Source organism: Camellia sinensis, chromosome 9 (genome assembly GCF_055761805.1).
Source record: "Camellia sinensis isolate YWXY chromosome 9, ASM5576180v1, whole genome shotgun sequence".
Classification (NCBI taxonomy): domain Eukaryota; kingdom Viridiplantae; phylum Streptophyta; class Magnoliopsida; order Ericales; family Theaceae; genus Camellia; species Camellia sinensis.
Genome location: NC_138969.1, coordinates 4,647,504 through 4,674,714, shown reverse-complemented (window position 1 = coordinate 4,674,714; position 27,211 = coordinate 4,647,504). Strand labels below are relative to the sequence as shown.

General features: G+C 36.3%; 2 protein-coding genes across 2 annotated transcripts in view; both read left to right on the top strand.

The window, feature by feature from the left end:
* The window catches only part of LOC114281333 (wall-associated receptor kinase-like 1), a 60,992-nt gene extending 41,894 nt beyond the window's left edge, over positions 1 to 19,098 (top strand). The window contains exon 5 of the mRNA XM_082888753.1: positions 17,751 to 19,098. Within this exon, the coding sequence (XP_082744879.1) occupies positions 17,751 to 18,961 (1,211 nt within the window). The 3' untranslated portion in view covers positions 18,962 to 19,098. The remainder of the gene's footprint in view (positions 1 to 17,750) is intronic.
* A 1,720-nt stretch (positions 19,099 to 20,818) lies between these two features.
* LOC114271533 (wall-associated receptor kinase-like 1) lies at positions 20,819 to 25,326 on the top strand. Its single transcript, XM_028213146.2, is given in 5 exon segments — positions 20,819 to 21,469; positions 21,471 to 21,810; positions 23,470 to 23,514; positions 23,680 to 23,931; positions 24,152 to 25,326. Coding segments are annotated over 5 exon segments (2,178 nt in total). The 5' UTR covers positions 20,819 to 20,884; the 3' UTR covers positions 25,108 to 25,326.
* Positions 25,327 to 27,211: the final 1,885 nt, after the last annotated feature.

Genomic DNA, 27,211 nt, shown 5'->3' with positions numbered 1-27,211 from the left:
GGCCGGCCAAATATTCCTGCTGAATCTGTTTTGACAGCAGCAGAGGACAGGACTTGGCATGGCAATGTATTTCAAACAATGTATGCACCAATCACACCCCTTATCATATTCATGACTCAAAGGGATATGGTTCTCGATTCTCGGACCACCAATTGCGCATTTCCACGCATGATGGCCCAAAGCATCAAGTGTGCATTTCGATTTCAAATGAGATGCAATGCACATAAACAAACCAAGGGGGCTTTCAACCTCTATCATGGCTTGATCAAGAGGTGAAGCATGCATGCCAATGCAATGCAATGCAATCCTAAGCATGTGAGCCTAAGTGTACAATATGGGCATGCAAGCAAGTAATGCAAACAAGCATACAAGGCATGTGACAACTATGCCAGTTACTCAAGCATGCAAGTATGCAAAGCATGCAACATGTTAGGCAATTCCAACTAAGAGAAATGCATGCCAAATGCAAAGTCACTTAAACATGCCACAACACGTGATAGGCCAAGCATGCAATTAACACACAAGGTAAGCATGTCACAACATGCAAGAATGGACTTAGACTAATTTAGGCAGCCCTCAAACTAACCTAAAACAGTGGCCAAAATGCTATGGAATGAGGGGCAAATACACATACAAACATGCATGCAAATGGACCAACACTTAAGCATCAAAGAGACAACTTTTAAGCACACTTAAAAAAAGATAAACATGGACATATGGCATACATACCAAGCTCTGAAAATCAAGGATGGTGCCAAACCAACTAAACAAAGCAATCAAAACATGCAAGCAAGGTCCAAGGCTCAAGGCTAACCTAAGAGATCAAACCGTGGCTATGCAAGGTGAGTCTCAAAGGGTCGAGGGGACTCAAAACAGTCCCTAAGAAGACCAAAACAAGGTCAAAGACACACCTAGATGGCATCTAAATGGCCTAAGTCTAAAGGCATGCGCAATGACTCAAACATGGAGCATAAAACACAAACCTTTTGAAACATCAAAGGAGCCATAAATGCAAGTATACAAGCATGCTAAGTGGACTGAAATGACATGACTAATGGCGCCAAACCACTGAAATTATGCAAGGGGAGCATGCTAGAGGGGCCAACACTCAAAGCTTATAAGGGAGATTACATGGTAGCTATACAAAGCAAGTCATGGATGACCCAAATAACCAAAATCAGACCTCAAGCATACTAAAACATGCATAAAAGCTTCACAAAGCTAAGCTGAAATCATGCTAAAAACAAGGCTCAAAACACAAAGCATGGTAAGGCAATTTCATGGCATTACAAGACAAGTATGCAAAGCATGCATGGTGTGTCTAAACCAACTAAAAACAGAGCTAATACATGGCAAAATACTACCAAATAACAGCTAAGGCATGGTCAACATGAACCTAAACTTGGTGCTCACACATGAGGCAAAAATGACCCTTTTTTAGGACAACAAGGAGAGGGGGTGGCCCTCTCCTTCCTAGGACCTCAAGGCACCATCCTCACCTCTGAAATCCCTCAAGATTTCAGTGGTGAGGAGGCCCAAATACAATGGTCCCGGAGCTCAACCAAAATGGCACAAAATAAAGGCCAAACAAGCCTTAAGAGGGGTCAAACAACCCCAAAGCTTAAAACACCCTTAACAAACTATTTAGAGCAATAAAAAACAAGACTTTTATATGTTATATGTAAAGCCTAAAAACAGTTGCAAGGTAGCCAAAAATACTAAACAAAAAATGGGGAATAAAAGGGAAAAGGACCTTACCCTTGTAGACCCTCTTCAAGAGTGGAAGACCAGCAGCTTCTTTGGCTCAAACCAGCTCCAAAACTTCAAAAACAACCTCCAAGGGCCTCAGCTCCAAGAGGATGGTGTAACACTATGTGTTTGTGTGTAAAACTATGAACAAACACACCTAGAACACTCAAGGAAGAGAGAGATATAGAGATAGGGTATGAACAAACCCTAACCCTAGAACTCAAAGCTTTGGAAATTTTGCCTAGAATGTCTAAGTTCCCTCCTCCTCTCTCTCTTTCTTCTTTTTTTTTTGTTTTTCTTGTGTTGATTGATATAGCTATATATCAATTTGCAGCTTCCTCAGAGCACCCACGTCTAGGTATGGGCTGGGGTATGGCCTTGAATGACAGCTGCCAGCTGTCTGCAGGGATATCTGTTGAAAACCACATTTGGCCGACCGGCCATCAAAGTGGCCAACCGGCAGTCAAATTGGCCGACCGACCATCACATTTGGCCGATGGCAACAAGACACAGCCGGTGGCCTCAAGCCACGGCCGGTGGAGTGTAGGGATGTCCTAAAAGCCATTCCCTGCCCTCCAAAGCAAAAACACAAGTGTTTGGTGCAAAACCAGACACAAAACGGTCGAGTCAAGAGATCCTGAGGCAAAGCGCGTAGCCAAGACCTTCGGGAACTCAAGACGAACGCAAACATGGATGATCACCGAGTGTTCAAGCGGTGACATCCAAGTCTTGAGGACGGTTAAAAATGGGGTGTCTACAGGTTAGTAGGACCTTGATTGTGTGGACTAATTGAGCCCGTATTTACTTTTTTGGGAGGCGCAGCACCAAATCTTTTGTGGCCTCTTTCCCAAAATTGCTTCTTTTGACTTGGTTCCCCAGAGTGCGAGGCTTTAATTCCTTTTTCGGCTATGTATGCTCGATCCACCACTCTTGCATATGTTGGCATCTTCAAAACTTCAATCTTGTTTCTGATGTCATCACCTAAGCAGGCTTTGAACTTCCTAGCTTTCCGGGCTTCAATGGGAATGACATATGTTACGAATCGGGCTAGTTGAGTGAATTTGCTTTCATTTACGGTCACCGACATTGTTCCTTGTTTTAGATGTATGAATTCTAATGCTTTTTGTTCTTGCGGTGAATCCGGAAAGTATTTTTCGTAAAATTTCCATGAATCTTGCCTAAGTCACCATTCATGCGCATCATCTTGGAAAGTGAAAGTGGCAAACATTGCCTTCTGCCTTTCTGTTCAAGGCAACGCGCAAAAAATCTTCTCTATGTCCCTGACCCAAGCTTCTGCTATCAATGGGTTTGAGTTGCCAGTAAATATGGTGGGCTTCAGATCCTAGAACTGTTTTATTGTAACCGACTCTTCTCGCCGTTTTGGCATTCCGTGTTTATGTTGGTTTGTAAGGCTTGCAAAAAGCTGGTCACTGCTCTTTCCATGATTCTTTCCATTGACTCTGTTCCGCTGACTGACGACTCGGTTTCGTTACCATCATTGGCCATTACTATAAGGTAAATTTAGTAGAAATAATTTAATGAGCGCGACATCATATGTATAAAGCATCATGTGTATATATATATATATAAAACACCAGCTTTCCTATTGATACAAATATAGTATTAGTACTACATTCTTATCCAAAAGTTCAAAGTTATGTTAGTGTGTAATCCTTGAGTACAAAAATAGGGATTAGAATTAATCATGGTTAGCTCACAAAAAGGATCCTCCTCTCCAGCGTCTAGTTAAACAACCACGAAAAGTACTGTTGCATGAGAAGCTCGAATTCCCATCCCAACTACACTACCCCGAAACAGATCCATGTTGCCTGAACTGTATAAAGAGGTACGGACTGTAGATATCCCCAAAACACTCAGTCAACAATCCACCCAGGTGTCTCGACATATATTAAGGCCTCGTTTAGGAACAGGTTTTTTTAGTAACTTTTTGGCTTTTTTACTAAAATAGGATATAAAAAAAATTAGTATGTTTGGGATGACTTTTTGGCTTTTTACGAAAAGATGTACAAAAAGTAGAGAGAAAATGGAATCTTTGAATTTTTTGTATAGGTTGTTGGCTTTTTGACTTTTTTAGTAACTTTTTGATTTTTTGACTAAATCGGTCGCTTCCCAAACGAGGCCTAAGTCATTCCTGAAATCGACATTTTGGACATTAATAATGTCTAGAGGGTTGGGGACGTCGGTGAGTGTGTAGTTGCCGGAAAAAACATTTCCCTTCCTCTCAGCAAAATGCAAGGGTAAAGGGCCAACTATTTAATGAGGACAGTCTAGTCTTGCGGCAAGGCCAACTATGTGGGTAGGTCTGAGATACCATTCTCGAGTATATACACGGCTCTATCTCCATGATAGATATGCCAAATCATCAAGATCAGCTTGTAGATATACCGGTCGACCCATCAGTTGGTTGAGGCCAAGGTGTAGCTGTCTGACTATGTTCTCAGAGTCTCCCCATCCTTCTGGCGAGGCAGGGGTGTAGTGCACTCCTAAGATCCCCTTCAAACTCAGGGTCCCGAGCTCATTCCAGAATGCCTCATTGAGAATTTGCTCGGACATCCCTACATCACATAACAATTAACTATGGTGCAAAGAAAAGATCTAATGTGCCACAATATTCGGGAAATATTAATTTCTAGATATATATATATATACATATTTTTTTTTGAATTAAACCATTACTCTGATACCACATTTGTCACGACCCAACCGCCTGATGCTTAGGGCTAGAATCGCAACTTATTAATTCTAATTGAACAAATTAAGTGGCGCAAGTGGAAGCGAAATAAAAGTAAGAAAATAATTAACTTCATTAACTACCCTACTATTTAAATAAAAAGGAAATTCAGCTATCGGCTTTTATTATTTTATTATTCGGTGATTGACAAGAAAATGAAGAAAAAGTAAGAAAAGAAAAGAAAAATAAAAAATAAAAATGTCGGCAATAAGTTCTATGCTGGTCCACTACACGAGGTCCTAATCCTTACTTATATTTTATCACCTGAAAGGGGTAACAGCTATAAGCACATAGTAGAGTAAGAGATATTAATTTCAATCTATTGACCTAATTCCTAAAATAATTATATACAATTTTTTTTTCTGATAATATATAATTTCTAATTTAATTACACTTTATCTTATACACCCATAACATTCAATATTTAATATTACTCTAATTATCTATATATGGATATTTTATGTGATGTTTAATTAAATATTTAAGGTGTCACATATTTATACATTTATTTCATGTGTGAGTGATAAATTTTAATAATATATATATTATTATTAAGATGGGGAGATAAAGTATAGTATTTTTCTTAAAAATTAATCCTCTGATATGACATTTCCTCTCATTTTTTCTAATTCTATTTTTATTGTAATTAATTTGATTTTGACTTATTGTGGTGGCCATCATTATTTTTTTATTGTTGGAGAAAATTTGTCATCAAATGTGTTTGTTATTTGTTGAAAGGCTGGTGGGTTTGAATTTGTAATTGGAAAATATTATAGGTCCTAAATTTTTTACCAAATAAATGATCTAATATTTCATATGGGTATAGGGTTCACAAAATTGCGGACCCCACACCTATGTGAGACATTTGGTCATTTGTTTGGTATCAAATTTGGTATCCCTAACATTATTCTTTGTAATTTTTTATAAGTTTCCACATTAATTAAAATTTTGTTATTTTCTATCGATAAGAGCATATCCAACCCAATCCTCTCACTAAGAGGATGAAAATAAATTTTTTTATTCAAAAAGTAAATATAGAGTATGTCACTATTCATTCAAACTCTAACCACAAACCTTCATTTTCTTTCAGATTGGGTGTTACCGGACATCCGCCCAGACGTCCGACCGGTCAACAGCAATTTTTTTTTTTTTAAACATTAACTTAGACACATAATTTTTGTTCATTAACAAATATTTAATTTTGAAATTTTTGTAAAATTTATTTAATATTATACTCATTTTAAAGGTATGATTTCACCCTTTTTAATGATGCTGATTTAATAAAAATTAAATTTACATATTAGAAGTTATTTGTAATATAATAAAAAATATAGAATGAATAGTATTTAGAGGGGATCCTATAACAACTCAAAAATTAAGCTGTCCCTTAAATTTTATTTTAGTATTATTTAATTATAAATGAGAAAAACCCTAAATGTTTAATTAAATATTCCATGAGAGTAAGATAAAATATTGAAATGTTATGGGTGTATGAGACAAAGTGTAATTAAATTAGGGATTATATATTATCAGGGAAAAAAAAGAGGGGCATATAATGAAGTTAAGATTTGGGCTAAAGTAGAATTAAACCAAAGTTAAACATTTTAGATAAGCATGTATTAATGGCTTAGAATACGTAGCCTTGTGGCTTGGTGCAAAGAATGGGAATTAGACACATGGCAGCTTGGTGACTTGGTGCTCACGGCTACCTCTCTATAAAAGGAGGATTCCCGAAAATTTGAGTTGTCCCTTGAATTTTATTTTAGTGTTATTTAATTATAAATGAGAAAAACTCTAAATATTTAATTAAATATTCCGTCAGAGTAAAATAAAATATTGAGTGTTATGGGTGTATGAGACAAAGTATAATTAAATTAGGGATTATATATTATCGAAAAAAAAGGACATATAATTAAGTTAAGATTTGGGCCAAAGTAGAATCAAACCTAAAGTTAAACATTTTAGATAAGCATGAATTAATGACTTACGATACGTAGCCTTGTGGCTTGGTGCAAAGAATGGGAATTAGACACGTGGTAGCCTGGTGGCTTGGTGCCCACAGCTACCTCTCTATGAAAGGAGGATTTGCTGGGGGTGAAGGGAAAAAAGTAGAAAGAAAAATCAAAACAAAGTGAAAATATTGAACGAAGGCAAAGAGTGAGGAATCACTATTAAGGTGAGTTATATTATACCTTGAGTTACCATAATATATTTTACGTATGTTTTGAGTTACCATGATTTATTTTACGCAAATTATGTTTTATAAATTATATTAGTATTTTTAATTATGTTATTTATTTTATGAACCTTATTTTATATACTAAAGAAAACCCATGAATATAACTGTTTATTAAAATGTGCTTTGAGTAATTATTTTATAAGTACCATTACGGAAGTCCCATGCCTTGGGGGACTTAAACAACCATTGGCCCTCTGATTAGTCACGTTGTGACCTTCTGCCTGTTATGGATCCACTGACACTTTGATTTCTGGTGTGGAGCAAAGTGTTGTACGGAGCTAAGTGCTACACTATTGTGGGAGCCACCTCTAGAGTTCGTACGAGCCACTTCTTGAGTCCGTACATCTATTTTATTCTATACCATGATTATGATTTCTAATGTGGAGCAAAGTATTGTACGAAACTAAGTGTTACACCATGGTGGGAGCCACCTCTAGAGTTCGTACGAGCCACCTCTTGAGTCCATACATCTATTATGTTCTGTTCTGTATCGTGATTATGATTATTTTGTTTATATGATTTTTGTATTATATGTCAAATGATCTCTGTATTATATACTCTGTATTTTTACATCAAGTTTTGTTTAGCCAATAATTATCCATGATGAATTGTATGCCCTTATGCTTTCAGTATAATATTCTTATTTGCCATGTGCTTATCGTTGTTTACCAATTTTCAGGAAACAATGCAATTCAGAAATAGATTTTGGAGAGTCTTAGACACGGGACTACGGAATAGACACACATAACACTTTTATAGTATTTATAATTCTTTTCTTCATATGTAAATATCGACATTTTTGGTCAATAAATTTTGTTATAAACATAGAAGTTTCAATGATTATTTTGGTACCCACACTTAAATATTTTTCCGCTCGCGTTTAGTAATTTCTTTAAGAATTGGCCAGAGATAACTTCAGTTACTGGACATCACAATACTTAATCGTTAGGTACGGGGAGCGGGTCATGACAAGTGGTATTAGAACTTAGGTTTTTAAAATTATTTTTTTATCAAAGCATTAGAGTACAAGACAAATGCACAAATAGTATCGGGGAAACGTTGAGCTAGATTACAAGTTGTATTTAAATTAAATATTTGTGTAGCAACAATTGTGGTAGATATAACTATATATAATTGTATATATCTTTCATGTATATGCTGAATAATTTGAGAAAAAAAAATTCAAACAGGTATACTAAATCTTTAAAAAAAAATCTATTTTATTTGATCAGAAAGTTCAAAAAACCAAAACAGGTTTTGACAAATAAACATTGTAATTTTCTCAAAAATAGTTTCATAAATAGTTCGCCAAATAAAATTATTTTCCTAGAAAATAAAAATAGATTGTAAAGAAAATCTATTGCTATTGAGTTGTTTTAAACAACTTCCCTGATAAGTCGAACCAGATTTCCCTCATAAGAAATAGAATAGAAAACAATAATCAAAATCAAAATTAGACTGCCATTGTGTTGAGTGACTACTAGTGTAACGATTTAACACCTCATGTTACCGAAAATAGTGTTATTAGGTAGTAGTATAATAGAAATAAAGTTATATTTTATTTTGTGATAGACAATTTGAACCTTAAGAAAATCACGCTCTTGTGGATGACTTTGGAAATTTGATTAGGATCACGTTCAACTGATGTAGGTTCTGTCACGTCCCAAGCTCTGTGACAACGCCGCACACTCATTTAAGTGAGCATGCAAGGCTAAGAGTCCAACACATAACTAACAATGTAAAATACTCCAATCAAATCCTTAATTATCATAATACTAAAATCCATAAAAAAAATTGATTATTCTTATCATATGAAATTATCCACCAAGTCCACTAATAAAATCCATTAACAAAACAAATAATCCAAGTACTTAAATCATAGTCCTACTCTCGGCACTCCCATATGTAAAAAAATCCCGCGCAGCTCTACTCTTCAGAATCTGAAAAAAATAAAATAAGGGTAAGCTAGACAGCCTAGTAAATAACCAACCATCACTGCCAGCTGGATCAAGTATAAAAAAATAAATAAATAAAACGATAATCAATAAATATAAATTTTTCTACAGTTCAATAAATGAACAATTATTTTGTAAGATGGTTTCATAGCTAAAAATAAACAATGTACAATACATTTTAAATGAAAAGCCAACAAGATAATTCAAAGTAATTCATTGTTCAAATCGATGGTTCGATATTCAGATGGTTCAATGATTTGATTCACAAAACCCAAGTCTTATTGACTACGGTCACATAGCCCGTGACAAGGCCCAGAACCACACATAGGCCGGTGGTAAAGCCCCAAAAGAAACTAGTTTCTGTGCCAATAAATAACCCCCATTGGCTAGGGTCCAAATCATAGTCAGACTAGAGTGATGTTCAAAATTCACACAATACACAAATTTTAAATAAAACATTCGATATTTTCAGAATAAACGTTTAGTATAATTTTCAGAATAGTTTCACCGAATATTCAAATAATTTTCATAATAATATTCGATGTTGTTTTATACTTGACCCATATTTTTATTTTAAGAGAATAGGAAAGCTACGAATAAATATTTATGATTTTAAACGATTCGATAGGATTAAAAATAAACCAACAGTGATAGAGGGTTACTTACCTCAAACAGCTAAAATAATATTTCCCAAGCTAATCTCAAATTACCAAGATCCACCTCAATCTCACAAACCTAATAAAATATTATACCACATAAACATTTATTATTGATCACCATGATGCATCTATCATTCTTTTCTTTATAATGTACTAATCTAATCCTATAGTCTACAAGTAAATTCCAAAACCCCAAAATACATACACCCAATCAACATACAAAATACTATGTCTAAAGAAATAGTTAGGAGTACCATAAAAACAAATCTTACCTCCAAGGGATGATTAGATCAAAGTCACCAATCTATGAATCTTCTTTATTTTCTTTACTTCTTCTTCTTCTCTCTCTTTTTTTTTTTTTTTTTTTCTATTGCTAGATTTGCCGCAGCAGCCACAACAACATCACTACCTCTATTTGTTTGTGCTTCTATGTTTCCAAGACCTAAAGCCCAAGTGGGCCTATAACCCAATCTCCCAAAATTACAAACTTAACCATCTAAGTAATAAAAATTTTAAAAAAAACCACCTCATAACTAATTCCTTGATGTTACTAAAATGACCCATATAAAATAATTTAATTACTACTTTATCCAAAAATAATTCTACACATAAAAATTTGGATTTTACATTCTTCCCCACTTAAAAGAAATTTTGTCCTCGAAATTTGACATACCTGGAGTCTCAAAAAGTTGGGGATACTTTTGTCTCATTTCATCCTCAAGTTCCCAAGTAGCTTCTCTTTCCGAGTGATTACTCCATTGAACCTTAACATAGTGAATGACTCGACGCCTCAAAACATGTTCCTTCCTATCAGCAATTCGTATAGGGTGTTCCTCATATGTCAAATCCTCCTTAAACTGCAACGGTGCATGATCAATCACATGACTAGGATCCGGTATATACTTCCTTAACATTGAGACATGAAAAACATTATGAACTCCAACTAGTGAAGGTGGTAGGGCAAGTCTGTAAGCTACCTCACCAATTCGATCTAAAACCTCAAATGGCCCAACAAATCTAGGACTCAATTTACCACGAACACCAAACCTCATTACTCCTTTCATAGGAGACACCTTAAGGAATACATGGTCTCCAACCCCAAACACCAAATCACGTCTCCTGTTATCTGCATAACTTTTCTGTCTACTCTGTGCCGTGCGAAGTCGCTCTCTAATAAGATTGATCTTGTCCACTGTTTGTTGCATAATCTCAGGCCCTAACAACTTCCTTTCACCCACATCATCCCAACAAATAGGTGATCTACACTTTCGTCCATATAAAGCCTCATATGGTGCCATCTGAATGCTCGCATGATAACTGTTATTATAAGAGAATTCCACTAAGGCCAAATGCTCATCCCAAGAACCTCCAAGATCGATAACACAAGCCCTCAACATGTCTTCCAAGGTTTGAATAGTTCTCTCTGACTATCCATCAGTTTGAGGATGAAAGGCAGTGCTAAAATTCAAACTAGTGCCCAAAGCTGTATGCAAACTCTTCCAAAACATAGAAACAAATCTGCTATCTCTATCAGACACTATGGTCACCGGAATACCATGCAACTTCACAATCTCCTTGATATACAATTTTGCAAACTTCTCTAAGGAGAACCCTACCTTAAAAGCTAGAAAGTGAGCGGATTTGGTCAATCGATCAACGATAACCCAAATAGCATTGTTACCACCTTGGGTCCTAGGCAACCCTGTCACAAAATCCATGGTAATATGTTCCCACTTCCATTTGGGAATAGGAAGAGGTTGTAACTTACCTGCAAGTCTCTGATGTTCAACTTTCACTTGTTGACATACCAAACATTGAGCAACATACTGAGCAATTTCCCTCTTCATATTATTCCAGCAAAAGTTCCTCTTCAAGTCTTTATACATTTTAGTGCTTCCTGGATGTACAGTATATCCTGAACTGTGAGCTTCTCTTAGGATTTCTCTCTTGAGCTCTAAATCATTAGGCACACACAACCTCTCTCCAAATCTCAAGGTTCCATCTTTATGCATACAAAATTCCATCTGTAGCCCTATTTCCATTTCAGCCTTAGGTTTTTGCAACTGAGAGTCTCTTCCTTGAGCATCTTTAATTCTATCAATCAATGTGGGTTGAACCCTAAGGTTTGCCAACTGCACTCCATGGTTGTGCCATCTAATCTCAATATTCAACCTTTGTAAGTCCTCTAAGATATTCTTTTGGTCAGTGATCAAGGTAGCCAAATTACTCGGGGTCTTTCTACTCATCCGCCACTGCATTAGCTTTTCCTGGATGATAATTGATAGTCAACTCATAGTCCTTTAATAGCTCCAACCATCTCCTTTGCCTCATATTCAATTCTTTTTGAGTGAAAATATACTTCAAACTTTTATGATCAGTGAATATCTCACATTTCACCCCATACAGGTAGTGCCTCCATATTTTCAATGCAAACACCACGGCAGCCAACTCCAAATCATGCGTAGGATAATTCTGCTCATATGGCTTCAACTGCCTAGATGCGTATGCCATTACCTTATCATTTTGCATCAGGACACAACCCAAGCCCATCTTCGATGCATCACTATAGATGGTAAAACTTTCATCTCCGGACGGAACTATAAGTACTGGAGCACACACCAATCGACTCTTTAGATCTTGGAAACTCTTCTCACAATCATCAGACCACTCAAATTTAACCCCTTTTTGTGTTAAACGAGTTAAAGGCATAGAAATTCGGGAAAATCCCTCAACGAACCTTCTATAATATCCTGCTAAACCCAAGAAGCTACGAATTTTAGTGACACTAGTAAGCCGATTCCATTCCACCACCGCCTCCACTTTCTTGGGGTCAACAGACACCCCATCTTTAGATATCACATGACCCAAAAATGATACACTCTCCAGCCAAAATTCACACTTCTTTAATTTAGCAAATAATTTCTTCTCCCTTAATATCTGCAACACTATTCTCAGATGTTCTTCGTGCTGCTCTTTACTCTTTGAGTACACAAGAATGTCATCAATAAAAACTACCACAAACTGATCTAAGAAGGATTTAAATACTCTGTTCATTAAATCCATAAAAGCTGCAGGCACATTGGTCAACCCAAACGGCATCACTAAAAATTCATAATGCCCATACCTAGTTCGGAAGGCTGTCTTAGGTATATCTTCCGCCTTAACCTTCAACTAGTGATAGCCAGAACGAAGGTCAATCTTAGAAAAGACTTGTGCTCCTTGCAACTGATCAAATAGGTCATCTATCCTAGGCAAAGGATATTTATTTCGGATTGTCACCTTGTTCAACTCTCGATAATCAATGCAAAGGCGAAAACTACCATCCTTCTTTTTCACAAATAAAACGGGCGCACCCCAAGGAGAAACACTAGGCCTAATAAAGCCCTTATCTAGTAACTCTTGTAACTGTTCCTTCAACTCTTTCAACTCTGCTGGGGCCATCCGATACGGAACCTTGGAGATAGGACCCGTGCCAGGTATCAATTCAATGGCAAACTCAATCTCTCTATCAAGTGGCAACCCTGGTAACTCTTCAGGAAAAACATCGGGAAATTCCTTCACAACTAGAATATCCTCTAACTTCAATTCAGTCTCACGGGTATCTCTCACAGAAGCTAAATAGCCCTCGCAACCATTCCTTAACAACCGTCTAGCTTGCAAAGCTGAGATTACCAAAAGAGGAGTGTTAACTCCACTACCCACAAAGCAAAATTCTGGTTGATTAGGAATCTGAAATACTACCCTTTTGCCTCGACAATCCACAGAAGCATAATTGGTTGCCAACCAATCCATTCCAAGAATTATGTCAAAGTCCCGTATATCTAAAACAGTCAAGTCTACAAGCAATTTCCTGTCATCTATACTAACCACACGAGATTTGCAAATTAAGGCAGCAACCATAACCCCTCCTATCGGGGTTTCAACACATAAGTCGATCTCTCTAGAGACACATCTCCATCCATGTTTCTTAACAAATCCCATAGACACAAATGAATTTGTAGCACCAGAATCAAATAACACATGTGCATAAACAGAAGACACTAAAACAGTACCTGACACTACCGTGTTGGAAGTCTGGACATCTTGTTGCGTGAGTGCGTACACTCGGCCCTGAGTCTTTGGCTTATGACCTCCATTTTTCTTTTGACTTCCTGAAGACCCTTTGTCTGTTGATGCTCCTTTATTTGTCCATGCTTTCTGTTCAATCTCATGCCCCTTCCGATTAGGGCAATCAGCTATCCTGTGCCCCTGTTGCCCGCAAGAGAAACAAGCCCCAGTATTCCAACGACACTCACTATCCCGATGGAATCCATTACACCTAGTGCATTGTACCCGATCATTCTTCTTATCAACACTACTACCCATAGTTCGACTTCCCCAACTCCCAACCGAAGAAGTGTTTTGTCTCTTAGCATTGCCCTTCGAATTGTTAGTTTGGAAGTTGGAAGAACTAGGCCTCTTCTTATAATTCTCTTCTTTCTCTTCTTGGGCTCTGGTAAGGCCACTCTCAACTAGCAAAGCCTTATTCAACACTCCTCCAAAAGTAGGTAACTTGAAAGGAACCACTTGTTGCATAATGTTCGTTCTTAGTCCACCTTCAAACTTTCGTGCTCTGCTATCCTCATCTGCTTCAAATGCTGATGCAAATTTAGACAACTTCGTAAACTCAGCTTCATATTCTGCAACCGTCTTATTCCCTTGCTCTAACTTCAAAAATTCCCTCTGTTTTTGTAGACGAACACTCCTAGGGAAGTATTTCTCATTGAATGCCTTCTTAAACCTTTCCCATGTATAGGGGTTGGCATCATGCTCGCGTATGCGCTTCTCCATCTGCCACCAATCATTAGCTATCCCTTGTAGCATAAACGTAGCATAGGTCACCTTCTGATCATCCGTACACTCAAAAACGGGAAACAACTTCTCCATTTCTGTCAACCATTTTTCAGCCTCCAAAGGGTCTGTGGCTCCGTCAAATGCCAAGGCTATCTTCTTAAACTCGGTAATGTTACAACGTGGCCTTGGTTGTGGCCCAACACCTAGCTGCATCCGCTGTTGTTGCTCCATAAGTCTAGTCAAGTTATTCCCTATGGTGGTTTGTTGTTACACCACCTCGGCCAACGTTTGAAGCACTTGAACCATTTCAATTGGATTGGGGCTTGCAGCTTGTTCTTGGTGTCCCAACTCTTGCCCCTGATTTCCTCCGACTGCTTGAGAACCACTACCATTATTAGTCACATTCCCTCGCCGATTGCTATTACCAGTCCGTCGATTCGTTTGACCCTGGCGTGTATTCCTAGCCATATTTGCCAATGTCTCCTCATGTTCCATTGCAACCTAAATGCATCAATAATAAAATCCCATCTTATTCTATTCTCAAGTCCCTATAACAAGGAAATAAAAATAACATTATATCAAATTATAAGCGTTCCCAATCCTATATCTACCCAATCTCACCACTATTTTATACCAGCCTTTAAAAATTACAACCTGGCTCTGATACCACTAAATTGTCACGTCCCAAGCTCCGTGACAAAGCCGCACACTCATTTAAGTGAGCATGCAAGGCTAAGAGTCCAACACATAACTAACAGTGTAAAATACTCCAATCAAATCCTTAATTATCATAATACTAAAATCCATAAAAAAAAAAATTGATTATTCTTATCATATGAAATTATCCACCAAGTCCACTAATAAAATCCATTAACAAAACAAATAATCCAAGTACTTAAATCATAGTCCTACTCTCGGCACTCCCATATGTAAAAAAATCCCGCGCAGCTCTACTCTTCAGAATCTGAAAAAAATAAAATAAGAGTAAGCTAGACAGCCTAGTAAATAACCAACCATCACTGCCAGCTGGATCAAGTATAAAAAAATAAATAAATAAAACGATAATCAATAAATATAAATTTTTCTACAGTTCAATAAATGAACAATTATTTTGTAAGATGGTTTCATAGCTAAAAATAAACAATGTACAATACATTTTAAATGAAAAGCCAACAAGATAATTCAAAATAATTCATTGTTCAAATCGATGGTTCGATATTCAGATGGTTCAATGATTTGATTCACAAAACCCAAGTCTTATTGACTACGGTCACATAGCCCGTGACAAGGCCCAGAACCACACATAGGCCGGTGGTAAAGCCCCAAAAGAAACTAGTTTCTGTGCCAATAAATAACCCCCATTGGCTAGGGTCCAAATCATAGTCAGACTAGAGTGATGTTCAAAATTCACACAATACACAAATTTTAAATAAAACATTCGATATTTTCAGAATAAACGTTTAGTATAATTTTCAGAATAGTTTCACCGAATATTCAAATAATTTTCATAATAATATTCGATGTTGTTTTATACTTGACCCATATTTTTATTTTAAGAGAACAGGAAAGCTACGAATAAATATTTATGATTTTAAACGATTCGATAGGATTAAAAATAAACCAACAGTGATAGAGGGTTACTTACCTCAAACAGCTAAAATAATATTTCCCAAGCTGATCTCAAATTACCAAGATCCACCTCAATCTCACAAACCTAATAAAATATTATACCACATAAACAATTATTATTGATCACCATGATGCATCTATCATTCTTTTCTTTATAATGTACTAATCTAATCCTATAGTCTACAAGTAAATTCCAAAACCCCAAAATACATACACCCAATCAACATACAAGATACTATGTCTAAAGAAATAGTTAGGAGTACCATAAAAACAAATCTTACCTCCAAGGGATGATTAGATCAAAGTCACCAATCTATGAATCTTCTTTCTTTTCTTTACTTCTTCTTCTCTCTTCTTTTTTTTTTTTTTTTTTTTTCTATTGCTAGATCTGCCGCAGCAGCCACAACAACATCACTGCCTCTATTTGTTTGTGCTTCTATGTTTCCAAGACCTAAAGCCCAAGTGGGCCTATAACCCAATCTCCCAAAATTACAAACTTAACCATCTAAGTAATAAAAATTTTAAAAAAAACCACCTCATAACTAATTCCTTGATGTTACTAAAATGACCCATATAAAATAATTTAATTACTACTTTATCCAAAAATAATTCTACACATAAAATTTTGGATTTTACAGGTTCAAATTAGAATTCTTGGTAATTATTATTCTTTCTTTTTTTTTTTGAGATAATGATTTAGTAATATTTTATGTCGGGTTAATTATCAAATTTATTCTTGATATATATATATATATATTAGAGTGCGTAGCGGATAGCCTAAACGTATGTCATTTAGTTGAACAAAAATAATCCACTTTCATAACAAATGGTTTTTTACCAGACAATAGACTAGTAAAACAACCTTGTTAGCCTTTGAAATGGAAAAAGAAACAAATGGAAGAGACTAACAAATCAACAGAACATTTATTGATGCAGAAGTTTGGCACGGAAAATTATTAAATAATTCCGTGATATCTTATGATATTGCCTATGAGATGTTCCCGTATATTGAATTGTTAACTATCAATTCATCTAAAAGTTTTAGTTATAGCAAGCCAAATATGTGCAAATATTTTTTAATTATTGGATAAGCAGTGAGATTCGAACACAAGATTTATTATCTACTCTAATACCATATTGAATTATTAACCACAAACTCATCTAAAAAGTCAAACTATTAGAGACATTGATAACTTTATTATTTATATTATATTTTCAACCCAATAAATAAAAATGATAAATTATACTAACATTCGTTGCCTCCAAAGGTAAGTCGCTATTGTCACACTCATCAAATTTCCCTGCTATGTCATTGGTTTAGAGTTCAAGTAAATAATAATTTATTGTATTCCATAACTATTGAATAATTATGCATGATGTAACACCCTGTCCCACATCGGAAGTTTGCATGGGTGATCTTGGGCATATATAGCACCACTACCTTGCTACTAAATAACTTGGACTTAAGCTTTTGGGTATTGTTGGTCAACCCACAAGTTATTTGGGCCAGCAAGTAGTGGGGCGTTACAAATGGTATCAGAGCCAACCCATGCACACAACCATGTGGGCCACTTATTCTGGGCTGGCCACGAGCTTGTCGTGGTATTCTGATTGATTATAGACCCTCGCGAGGACGCGAGCATTTATAAGTGGGGTGTGTTTGTAACACCCTGTCCCACATCGGAAGTTTGCATGGGTGATCTTGGGCATATATAGCACCACTACCTTGCTACTAACTTAAGCTTTTGGGTATTGTTGGTCAACCCACAAGTTATTTGGGCCAGCAAGTAGTGAGGCGTTACACATGAGCACTGATCTGATGGTAACCTCACGATTTCTTCGTTTCTATCAATTCAACCACCATATATGCTTCTAAATCTTCAATTAAAGTAATCTGTACTTCTATATTGATAATTTAGTTGAGTTCTCTATAGGTGTTTGTGCTGGATCAGGAGGATTATTGTTTTTACTTGTTGCTATTTGGTGGTTAACCAAAGTAATAAAGAAAAGAAATGACATGAAACACAAGGAAAAATTCTTTAAGCGGAATGGTGGTTTCTTGCTACAACAAGAAGTGTCTTCAAATGATGGCAGTGTTGAAAAAACCAAACTGTTTAATTCAGAGGAGTTGGAGAAAGCCACTGATCATTACAACGAGGATCGTATCCTCGGTCAAGGAGGCCAAGGTACTGTTTACAAAGGCATGTTGTCAGATGGAAAAATCGTCGCTGTTAAAAGGTCCAAGGTTGTCGACGAAGGAAAAATCGAGCAATTCATCAATGAGGTCGTCATTCTTTCACAAATTAACCATAGAAATATTGTCAAGCTCTTGGGTTGTTGTTTAGAGACAGACGTTCCTCTACTTGTATATGAGTTCGTCCTAAAAGGAACACTCTTTCAGTATATTCATGACTCAAATGAGGAGTTCCCATTATCGTGGGATATGCGTTTTCGGATTGCCATAGAAGTTGCCGGAGCTCTTTCCCACTTACACTATGCAGCGTCCATACCCATCTATCATCGAGACATTAAGTCCACCAACATACTCTTGGATGAAAAATATAAGGCAAAAGTTTCTGACTTTGGAACTTCAAGATCAGTCGTTGTCAATCAAACTCACTTGACCACTCTAGTACAGGGGACATTTGGGTACTTGGATCCAGAGGACTTCAAATCAAGCCAATTTACCGATAAAAGTGATGTTTACAGTTTTGGAGTTGTTATTGTTGAGATTTTAACTGGACAAAAACCAATCTCATCGACTAGATCTCAAGAAAGTAGGAGTTTAGTCACGCATTTTATGGAATCAATGGAGGAAAATCATCTACTTGAGATTCTTGATCCAAGGATTCTGAAAGAAGGTCAGAGAGAAGAGATGATTGCTGTTGCTCACCTTGCAAGAAGATGCCTAAACTTGAATGGGAAGAAGAGGCCTACAATGAAAGATGTATTAGTTGAGTTGGAAGGAATTAGAATGTCACAAGGAGGTCCAGCCATCCACCAACACTATGAAGAAGTTGAATGCAATACAACTGATTTGACTGAGGCTTGGGATGTTGCTTCAACCTCAACAGGGACATTCTTAGATAGTGGGAGTGGCACAGCTTTATCATTTGACATCCAACCACTATTGCATACCAAGTAGAGAAGTCTAAACTAGACATACAATGCTTGTCCATGCTGGATATTTACCATAAAGCTTTGTTATTCGTATGTTAATTATGTACTAGTATGTAATGTTACAAACTTGTACTAATAACTTATGCCTTGGATTGGCAATAATAGTAGTTTTCTATACCATAATTCATGTTGATAAATTCATTCACCTAAAACAAACTAGATTCATTTCTTTGATCGAACACCCCAAAAGATGCTATGATCTTGGTCAAACCCACAACATTGATCCAACTAGATTGAGCTCTATTGAAGATGATATCATTCTTGTGTAGTCCGTAAAGTCTCACATAGTCGCAAAGAAAAGTTATGCCCATATTTGTTTCTCCAAATTGGAGAAACCCCCACCTAAACCACCACTCTCAAAATCTCAGTCCAGACTTTCCGAGCGAAGTTACATAAAAGGAGAGGATGTTTGGTTGATTCCTCATGTGCGATATAAATTGCAGAAAGACTTGACAGGGGGGGATAAAAAAATAAATAAATAAAGACCAGCTTTGCCTCTCTTCCAAATTAAGTTGTCCTCAGAATTGAGTCTCGATTGGACTGCTTCCAATAAGTTGAGTAATATTCCACGTGATTCTCTTTTTTCTCATTCAAATAAAGATCTTCTAAATCTGAAATCCCAAACTATGTTGTTGTTCTCATCAAAAGAGCAGGCCTCAGCCATACTTTACAATCTTTTTGCAAAGAAAGTTTAAAAAGTCCAAAAAATCTGTGTTTGAAGAAATAATTATGAGACCATTTATCCTTCCAAAACCTTATCTGCAATCTTTTTCACGGTTTTTAGTTGAAGTTTTTGTTTTAACACTGTCCCAACTCTATCAATCATATGACTCTGGCCAACCTCCACAATTCCTTTCCATAAACCAGAAGCAACACCTTCCCTCATTAGCAATGGGATCAATCATTCATTCTCATTCCTATTATATTTGTGAACAATAAGCTTCCTCCATAAAGTGTCCTTTTTTCTCTCCCGAAACTTCACCATCATTTTGACAAAAGGGATGAATTCTTTAGTCTTACAGGAATAACACCCAACCCACCAAACTCCTTTCTTGTTGTCACTTTTTCCCGATTCACCGAATTAATCTCTTCACAACCACCCCAAAGAAATCATCTCTATAATTTTTCCATTTTATTTTCCACTGTTACAGGCATTCTAAAAAACAGACAAGTAGTACATTGGTAAATTGGACAATGTTGCCTTGCCTTAATCCCTGTCACCCTTCCAGCAATTAGCCAGTCTATCCCTGAATCATCAAATTTCTCTGCATATTTGTAATCTAAAGGACTGTCATTGTGGTTCCTATATTATTGGATTCATACTCTTACATTTAATGGAGTTCCACGTCAAACAATGAGGAACGCCGGTGAAGTCTTCCATGCTCTAAAGAATTTCTCAAAAAACTTTATTTATTTATGAAAAATGCTTGGGAGCACTAATTATTAGTGCTCCCACTAATTAGGTGGCAGTGGGTCCCGTCATTAATGATGTGATGTTTTGGTCTTGGAGTTGTGTTTTTTTTTTTTTTTTAACTTTTTTAATGCATTAGTGTTATTAGTGGTGATGTTTTTAGTGGGATGAATCATTGTTGTTTATTTATTTGTTATTAGAGAAATATTATTTATCTATAGTAAACTACTTTGCTGACATATAACAGAAGTCTTTTTATTATTAGTGTAGATTGTGGTCAATTATGACAGCTGAGAACCTCAAGACTTCTTCTACATAAACATTTGCAAAGGTCGAGACGGCTCTGTTTAATTAAATTAAATTAGTAAATTACACATACACTACTACCTCATCAAGAGGGAAATAACATAAATATGCAAAATAAAAACGACATAAAAACTATAGACGAAGAGGAAAAAAGGAAAAGAAAAGAAAAGCATGGTTTTGCAGAAAAACTCCTCCTCCTCTTCTCTCCTCCTCCTGCTGCTGCAGCTGCTGATATGGCTGACAAAAACATCGGCACTTTCTTATGCGAAGCCTGGTTGTCCAGAATACTGCAGAGATGTTAGAATTCCATATCCTTTTGGAATAGGTCCCAATTGTTACTTAGATGAATGGTTCTCCATAGGATGCAAGAACTCAAGCAGCAACAACAACGGAGTCGCACCTTACTTAATAAAGATCAATCTTGAGGTGCTGGAAATTTCATTCAATGGAAGCTACCTTCGAGTCAACAATCCAGTAACATCTCCCAACTGCCCCATCAACAACAACGTAAACTCAACTTCAAGCATTGACTTGAGATTTAGCCCTTTTCGCTTCGCAGAAACAACCAATGTATTCATGGCCACGGGAGTGAATTGCAACAACCAGGAGGCCATATTGACTGATCCGGACAACCAAAGGATTACCAATTGTTCATCTACTTGCGATCCTATTAATAATATTAATATTAGCTCCTGCGCTGTCGAAATCTCACTGTATGTGCAGTACCTGCAGGGCTACAAGGTGAATTTGCAAAGCACAAACAACAGTACTCAGAGTGGAGGTGGAGTTGTCCAAACATCATGTGTATATATATGCATTCTTGGTAGATGCCCAAACACAAGTGTTGGTCGGTGTGAACAAGGGTTTCAGTGAGGCTGTCCAAATTCATGTCCCTGCTGTTCTCGAATGGGTAGTCCGGTACAGTACCACACAGCTCGGATTGGTTCCCGACAACTACAAAAATAGCTACTCCTGTCTTCCGTGGTCGCTTGCATATTCTTCTTTCTCAGACGGCAAGTGTGTTGTTGTTCAAAGCCTCCAGTGCATTTGCAATTTTCCCTTTCTTGGAAATGCTTATTTTCCCAATGGTTGTGTAGGTACGTACCTCTTTTGCTCTCTCAACCCATCTAATTAACCAACCAACCAACCAACCAACTAATCTCAACTGAGACAGTTCAATCGCCAGAGAGGTAGCAAATTTAAGTAGAAATTGTGTACTTTGCTATCTTAAATACAAATTTGTTACCTCGAGTTGCGACTTTTGAAATTTGGTTTTCAATAAAAGTAGCAAATTTTATTGTGGACAAGTCTAAATTGATGAACCACTCAAGAAAATTTTAATGAGAAAATAATTATTTGCGATTTGTGTTTGGCACAGCAAAGTTATAAAATGATGACTTTTATTTCTGTTTCATTACCTGTCTAAAAATAGACTTTTGTTTGAATTTTCTCATATTTTTAGCAAATTTTTTTTTATATATATTTTAGTCAATTTTTAAAACTTTTAGAAACATCTAGATTAGTTACATTTAAAATAATAAAAAAAAATCTATGGATTAAAATATAAATCGTCTAAAAACAGTTCACTTGGTGACTAGCTACTTGTAAATCTGTTGTTTAGATGTATATTTGCAATTTGAGTGATTAGAGTCGTGTTAGGTGCATAAAATTAGAAAACAAAATCTATACAGAAAATTGACCAAGATTTATTTTAAAGGTCATACTCAAAATGATACCAAATAAAGTGAAGAGAATGTGTTTGGCTTACCTATGAATGAGGTAGAGACCATTTATATAAAATATATTCATGATACAATTTAAGAAATAATATAAACAAGGCTCTAAATCCGTGATTCATACAATCATAGATTTTATATAATCTACTAAAAATAAAATATTCTAATTCCTATATTCAACAAATTTCACCCACTCACAGCATTTTTTGTACGCATTATTTTTTTTGTCGGCAAAAGAAAGACAACTTTATTGATGTATAAAAACATACATGACATGTGAAGATACATCAATAAAGAAGAGGAAGTGCAAAAGCATCACAATAAAACTTCATGATCCCAACTAGATTGACACTGCGAAGCAAACCCAATCATTTACTAGCGCAAGCCTTGAGGTTGGTGGGAAACCAACAAGGAAAAAGAAAGAAAAAAGCAAACAACAGACAACAAAAAAAAGAACCAGACCAGAGCAACCCAAAACAGAACACAGCAACCAGCATAGGGCCAAAAAGCAATAACAGGTCCGCCCATAGATAAAACAGCAGCAGGCCATGATCAACCAATCCAAGCCTTCCAGAGCAGCCAGCACATCAACACAAAAATAATTGATACATCATCTCACCACCAAGAAAATCCTCTGATATCCTGATTATGCCAGCAGTCAAGCAGCTCCAACAGAGTTAGCGGCTGCAGTAGCGAACCTGGCTCAGATTGGAAACGAAATCCTCAATTGAATAAGGTAAACCAACCGAGTGAGCCTTGACCCAATGAGCAATCCTGACCTTGACTAACTCACACAGGTCCTCAAGGATAGGTTGATGATTGTTGAAGATGACATCATTGCGAGTCTTCCAAAGTGACCAAAGAACAGTTAAAGGAATGGTTCACCAAATCGAATTTTGTATTCTAATTATGTGCAGCTAGTATTATTGGAGTGATTATTGTCTAGTAATTTGCAATTTTTTTTTTTTGGATTGATAACTGCTTTAAATTTCTGATAAAGTTTATTGCAATTGTATGCAGATACGTCCATTAAACCTCCTAAGTCAAATGCGGGTATTATCATTGGTAAGCTTGTTTTCATTCCAAGTGTTTAGAAACATAGAAATGGAGCAATTGTTTCGTGTAGTTTATGAAGCGGTTTATAAATTACTTTATTTTATTCTTAGAAATTTGTATTAGAGTATTTGGTACTTATTGCTAATATAGACGGTGGTGATTGCTAATATATAGGTGTTTGTGCTGGATTAGCTGGAGGATTGTTTTTACTAATTGCTTCTTGGTGGTTCTACAAAGTAATAAAGAAAAGAAATGACAAGAAACGCAAGGAAATTTTCTTCAAGCGAAATGGAGGTTTTTTGTTACAACACAAGTTGTCTTCAAGTGATGGTAGTGTTGAAAAAATCAAACTATTCAATTCGAAAGAGTTGGAGAAAGCCACCGATCATTACAATGAGGATCGTATTCTCGGCCAAGGAGGCCAAGGTACTGTTGGGAATGCTTTGTAAACACAAGTTTTGTTTGAAGAATGATTGCCAAGAGCAATCTACACCAAAGTGTTGACCGAGTGGGGGCAAATTTTTTGTTTCTTACAGACATCCAATTAATTTTCATGCCTTAGGCTTTTTGTTTTCTCTGATTTCAATAAGATTTATTTATTTATTTATTTTAATCAACCACTTACTTCCAATTAATTTTCCAACAGGTACTGTTTACAAAGGCATGTTGTCAGATGGGAGAATCATCGCTGTTAAAAAGTCTGAGGCTGTGGATGAAGGAAAAGTTGAGCAATTCATCAATGAGGTCGTCGTTCTTTCACAAATTATTCATAGGAATATAGTCAAGCTCTTGGGTTGTTGTCTAGAGACAGACGTTCCTCTACTAGTATACGAGTTCATCTCAAATGGAACACTCTCTCAACATATTCATGATCCAAATGAGGAGTTCCCATTATCATGGGAAATGCGGTTTCGGATTGCCACAGAAGTTGCTGGAGCTCTTTCCTACTTGCATTATGCAGCTTCCATACCCATCTATCATCGAGACATGAAGTCAGCCAACATACTCTTGGATGATAAATATAAAGCAAAAGTTTCCGACTTTGGAACTTCAACATCAATTGATGTTGGTAATACTCATTTGACCACACGAGTACAGGGGACTTTTGGGTACTTGGATCCAGAATACTTTCAATCGAACCAACTTACTGAAAAAAGTGATGTTTACAGCTTCGGAGTTGTTATTGTTGAGCTTTTAACTGGGCAAAAACCAATCTCTTCCAATAGATCTCAAGAAAGTAGGAGTTTAGTCACGTATTTTATGGAATCAATGCAGGAAAATCGTCTACTTGAGATTCTTGATCCCCGGATTCTCAAAGAGGGTCGGAAAGAAGAGATGATTGTTGTTGCTCACCTCGCAAGAAGATGCCTAAACTTAAATGGAAAGAATAGGCCTACAATGAAAGATGTTGCAGTTGAGTTGGAAGGAATTAGAATGTCACATGGAAGTTCGACAATTCACCAACACTATGAAGAGGTTGAATACAATACAATTGACCTTATCGAGGCTTGGGATGTTGCTTCAACCTCGACTGGAACCTTTTTAGATAGCAGTACAGCTTCAACATTTGAAATGCAATCACTATTGCATAACAAGCCGTGAAGTATACACATACACACAACATAATACATATATGTAATGCTTGTCCATCTTAGATTTTTTGCTTGAGACTATACCAATAAGTTACCATAAAGATTTGTTATTGAAATGTTGGTTAGAATAATTAAGTACTAGTATGCAAAGCTACAAACTTGTATGACTTATGCTTTGGATTGGCAATATTAGTAGTTTCCTATACTATACATAATTCATTTTAATAAAGGTATCATCTATATGTATTTAATGTACGTATGAGTGATTAATAATGATCTGTCCATTAAACGAGTTAGGCAAACGCCTGAGGCTCAACATTTGAGAAGGCCCCCAAGTTCTTAATACTGTTAATAATATATGTTGTCATGAAACAAAGACGCTTAATAATGTGTAAAATCTGCAAAAACCCATTCTTTCTCCAGACGTAAAAATAAAGTTGATAAGTCACACATGCCGAAATCATAATTATAAATTAAAAAAAAATGAAGCTTTATGTTTTTTTCTCAATATTTGTACTGAATCAAATAAATAGAAGGCATATGTGCTATAGTGTACTAGATAAAATGATATTTTTTTTTTGGTTTGGCCCTCCAAAATAGTTAGATATGTTAGGCCTAATATTTTTCAAGAAGAATAACATTTCTTCTTCACTAAATTGATTATAAAAACCTAATTAGTAGTTGGATTAAAAGTATTATCAATTGAAAATATATTAGAAAATTTTCATTCTAAAAACTTTCATCTTGGAAAAAGTAAAAAACATTAAATTTTAATATTTGTTTTTCTACTCATATTTGATTTTGATCGGACACTGGCCAGGTGAAAACCATATATAAAAGTCTATTGGTTGTGAAAGTAGAAAGTTTGAACAGCAATGCTACATTCACCGAATTTTGGCTTGCCCGAATTGCCTGAATATGTGCGTGCCAATCGTCCGGGTAGTCGACTAGCTAGTCGTCTAGCTGGTCATCCAACAACAAGGGTGACAACCTGTGACGACCGAGTCTCTTTCTTCCTCTCCTTTCTTTCTTTTGGTCTCGTTCTCTTTCGTCCTCGTTGGGTTTGAAACCCTCGGAAGTTATTTTTCCAAATTAAAGCCTTCGTTCTTGTTCTTGTTGGAGAAATGTTATGAGATGTGGAAAAGATCTTTGCATTGTATGTTACTTCATTTATCATTGTGCATTGTGAACTTAAATGAAAGAGATTTGCATTATGAAGAAAAGTATTATTGTAATGAGAACTATGGAAATGTGGTATGGGGTAAATACGTGGTAAGTCCGGATAGGGGGTGTAGTTGATCTTGATAAGTTGGCCTGAGTGTCCATGGTGAAAGACCAGAAAACCACGCAGATAGGTGTCGAGCCTTCCGGTTAATACCGGTAAAAATAACAATTTGGTAGTACTCGTAAAGTCTACTTGCAGACACCAGCCTAGGGATTACCAATGTCGTATTTACCGCCCCTATTGATTAAAATTGGAAGTTTGTTGAATGTGTTAAGATTGCTAATTTACATTGAAATGGAAATTTTCTTTAAAAGGCATGGCATAGCATGAACATTGGCATTTTATTGGGAGTATGCATAACTGTATATACTTTGTAAGAACTCTCTACTGGGCTTTATGCTCACTCCTATGAGATTTGGTGTAGGTAAAGACGTTGTGATTCCGCCGAGCTAAGAGTGGGAATGTGTTTTGGTGAAGAGTAGCCTTGCTCTTATTTTTGTTGTGATATTTTTGTACGCCAAGGGCTAATATGTTTGGGTCCAAGAGACCATTTTGTGTAACCGGGCTATTACCTTGGAAGATGTAAGCCCTTAAGGGCGGTCTATTGGTTTGAGATTAGATGCATCACATGCTATAGCTTCAAGTGATTCTTTTATCGTTGAACGGATATCCGCATGTGAACTTTTGTATAAACACTCTCATTATTTATGTAAAGATGGATGGTTTATCGTCATGGTCTAGTGGATGTTAATCAATGTGTTCATGTTAGATTATTTTCGGGGCGTTACACAACCACGGTTGACAAGGGTGACAACCGCAATTGACAAGGATTGTACCGGTCGTTCGAGTGGTCATCCAGGCAGTCGACCATCACACACAAATTCAAGCA